Raw genomic sequence first — 3,838 nt, 5'->3', positions numbered from 1 at the left:
TTCCTATTTGTGATAAAATGTTTATTTATTTACAATATGCCATATTCTTGAAATCTCCTGTAAATTCCATTAGCTGAAGGAAACTCGTCCCTTATTGCCCACACCCCACAAGCGGGAATGATTACTGTTACCTTGGCCCAATCGACCACAACGCCAGTGAATGAAACTTTTATATGATGCATGGCGAAACACTTTGTTCGTAAAACCTTCATCAACTTGTACCTGATCTTGTCTAGCCAGAATTAATATTTCTAGAACATCCCTTTCCAGAAGAAGTGGTCGAAATCGTTGGTGCTCAGTTATACAACCGGTGTTCCTATTTCGTGTGCAACACTCCCTCTCTATAGGTTGCTATTGATATCGGCTGCATCGGCATTTGGTGCATAAGCACCAATCTGGTACTTCATTGGCTGGTGGAGGATGGGGTGGTGATAGTGGCTGAGGAGGAACTTGCTCTTCATCATTCATCACCGTACCTTGAGTGGTCGGAATGATCCACTGTTGTTGAACTTGTTGTACAGGGGACTGCACTAAACTATGTGCAATTTCACACGTATTTCCACGTTGTAATAAAATGGTTTTAAGTATATCAGTACCATCGGCACCAGTTAGGAAGTTAATTTGCTGTAAAATGTAATTATCATATTACAAAATGCCGTAGTAAATTAATAATTAGTTGTATTACCTGGTTGGTATTCAAGCCCAGATTTTTGACATCAAGCTTTACAGTTCCAGATATCATTTCATCAATAACTTTGAAACTAATACATCCATCGGATTTTTCATTATTTTGTTTTAATTCCTCTAATTTATTCAAAAATGAAACACCAGCTTTCGCCTTCTTACGAACACACCTAGTACGTTTCGGTTTCGGTGTTGCTGCTTATAACCACTAGTATTAATATCAAATAGTACCAATGTATTAATAATACTAGTTAATCACTTACCAGTATCATTAGATGAAGTAACTAAACTGTCACCATCGTCAAGGCCTAATAAATCGCCAATATCAACCACAGCTTTGGCTTTTTTTCCCACGGCGTACAACTGAATTTTTTGGTGGAGCTATATATTATTAATAATACTATGAATATTACACCCTTTGGAAAAGTAACTTATTAAAATAGTACAGTACCCATATTTCCGTCAAGAACATTCTTGCACATTTTCCCACATCTACAGTTATTTATGCAAATTTTTCCTTTGCTTCTACATGTGCACGAATTTTTGCTTTTTTCCCAAAACATCATTTTTGGCAATCGCAACCTTTTTCATTTATTATTACATAAGAAACTGAAATTCGCCTCCTGCCCTCGGTGGGATTTTTCCAAACATATATGGTATAAACAAGCTCGGTAGAAAATACTATACATTCTCCCAAATATCCTTTATTTTTTACCTCTGGCTTGTGGTAGGGGGGCGAGGAATGGCTTTTGCCCTAAATTCCGAGAAAGGTAACACTCCCTTTAATAAGTGGAATTCCGTTACACAAAAGGAAAGATACAATCGATATCACAATTCCGACAGACCAAATAATGAAAACTGTCCTAAAAGTGAATAGATCTAATGGTCTTGGTGGAAGTAATGCGGCATCTTTCAAAAACAAGTTTTGGAAAAAAAAATATTTCTTGATTAACAATAGTTTCAATTGGCAGGTCCCGAAGAACCTGGCTTTAGTGAAAGCCATTTCCTTTTTTCCTAAATTTAATATACAGACATAATGTAAATTTCAAATAAAATACGTTTTGCAATTCGTTTTCCGAAAGCTAAGTTTTTCGTATTAAAGTTGTTCTCTTTTTTGCCCAAATATATCTTAAAATGATTTAGTTTCAGTTTATTTTTTCTGGAAATGTTGATAGCGAGAGGTTTAGTTTCTATAATAGTAGCCCGTTGACTTACAAACACGTCCTTCTCTATAAAATTCATATCGTTTTCTGATTTCATGTGATAGATTTCTTTTTTAATTTTTCCATAAATTACCTTAGTTATTGTTTTTACTCTGAGACTAGAATAAACAAATAATTTTCTTTAGATATAAGAAATCTCTCATATTAATATTTTACGTTATTCCCGTACTGTTTCCAATTAACTTAAGTAATTTTTTGCCCGAAGTAGTCGTTTCTGAAATGTGTTCTTTTAAAATAGGTATTTATAGATTTCTGTTCGGAAAGAGGTCATCAATGGAATTAACGTACGATGACTTCAGTGATGAGACATCGCTTTTTTATATTACCCGAATATGCTTTGATTACAACTGACGTCCCAATATGGTGATTTTTGAATTAATTACCAATTGAAAAATAAGAAACACGGCACGCCTTGGTTTCAATTTTAGGCACTTTGGGCACCAGGAATTGAGCATTGGCTGTTCCTCGCATCGTAAGCGATAGAAAAAAAAATGATCGATAGATGAAATCGTATTTTCTCAATGTCGCTCTCGATATTTTTGGCCTCTAGTGACCATTAGGGATAGGAATTTAAATGATACAGCAATCGATAGTGAATATCGAGCTCATGCTGGAGTAATATCAAGTTGTGAATGTTTAGATTTTGCCCATTTAATGATTTTTTAGCTATTCCCAATACTTTGGGGATTGTGAATAATCAAATGTCCCTAACATCCTGTTGATAACTCATACGCCGTTAAGTTTAAATAAATTATTAGTTAATTACTATTATATTTTAATTACTTTTGGTATTTCACGTTTGAAATAGAAATTGAATTAGAGTTATTGTTTTAACGGGTAAAGTGTCTCCGAGTCGATCGGTACAAACCGGCTAACGGACCCTAACAAACAAGATAATTTATTTAAGAACTGTCTTTAACTAAAGTTCTTCGGGATTGGGAAGTGTTCACTTCAGCATTTAGCTATTTTATCTTCAAATGACGTATAAAGAATGTTAAATGAGTTAAGTAGGGAAACTCAAAATTTAAACCAAACGCGTCGCCATACACGTATTTCAGTTCCCTCAGTGTCCGATGGGTAACGTTGTTCTGACAGAGGATCCCGTCAGGTGATCTATTTCAACGCAGCTCATGAGTGACTTCATTATATATCCTCGTTTTGTGGTCTTCCCTTGTGGAAAGCGAACTACATGACGACTTGCACTAGCAAAGCTGCAAATGTCTACTTCCCTATAGTTTATCAGGCCTCTACTCAATGGTCAACGTGTTCTTCACAAAGTGGCGAACCAATCATGGGCTTCCGCTGCAGGAGGGTTGTAGAGAGATGGTTCGATCACTTAAACATTTTATTTGGCGCTAGTGACGGTACGTAGCCCCTACAGATATTTTGTGGGCTTTACCTCATTACACCGGAGTACTAACGGAAATGGAACACTACCAAGTTTTCGTGTCGATCGATCTCGGTTCTTTATGATATCTAAATTAATTAATTGTTACTTTGTTATAGGTTCATTAACAATTTAATTTTTGAAAAGTGCGAACAATCTAAGCAAACCTAAGCTAATTAGGAGCCAAAAGGCAAAAATACGGTCAGTATTATTCCTTTATCAATTCTAGTACAAATTTTGTATTTCAGTTCCAACAAATATTTGAGAAACTAAAATTTAATGTTAGTTATAAATATTAAAAAAATAATTTCTTTAAAATTCGTACGTGTAAAAAAAATTAAAGCGATCCCATTTAGCTGGTAAAATTTAAATTTCCCGCTATCTCCTATAAATTAGGCTGTACCTCGGTACTTCTATGTTGGGGGAACGCCCATAAATATCTGATGGGGCTACACAGTGTCGGCCGCGCCATCTATTTACCACTTTTACTTTTGCTAAGTGATCGAACCATCTCTCTACAACCGTGGCTGCAGTGACCCTAATA

At 35.4% G+C, this 3,838-nt stretch overlaps 1 protein-coding gene across 1 annotated transcript; it reads right to left on the bottom strand.

Annotated features, from left to right (window-relative positions):
* Nucleotides 1-271: 271 nt before the first annotated feature.
* Nucleotides 272-795, bottom strand: LOC149951578 (uncharacterized). Its single transcript, XM_090170079.1, has 2 exons — nucleotides 686-795; nucleotides 272-624 (listed from the first exon to the last, which is right to left on the bottom strand). Exons 1-2 carry the CDS (start codon nucleotides 740-742, stop codon nucleotides 352-354), a joined length of 330 nt encoding a protein of 109 aa, XP_090026205.1. The 5' UTR covers nucleotides 743-795; the 3' UTR covers nucleotides 272-351.
* Nucleotides 796-3,838: the final 3,043 nt, after the last annotated feature.

This window comes from Leiobunum rupestre, chromosome 3 (genome assembly GCF_980474605.1).
Source record: "Leiobunum rupestre chromosome 3, qqLeiRupe1.1.hap1, whole genome shotgun sequence".
NCBI lineage: Eukaryota > Metazoa > Arthropoda > Arachnida > Opiliones > Sclerosomatidae > Leiobunum > Leiobunum rupestre.
This window is presented reverse-complemented; position numbering and strand designations above follow the sequence as displayed.

What these genes read in the sequence shown, in the direction of transcription:
- LOC149951578 (XM_090170079.1), bottom strand. Translation starts at nt 742, where the DNA reads ATGATATCTGGAACTGTAAAGCTTGATGTCAAAAATCTGGGCTTGAAT. An exon ending in TGGGCTTGAATACCAACCAG is followed by an intron (nt 625 to 685) that starts GTAATACAACTA and finishes TACATTTTACAG; the next exon opens with CAAATTAACTTCCTAACTGG.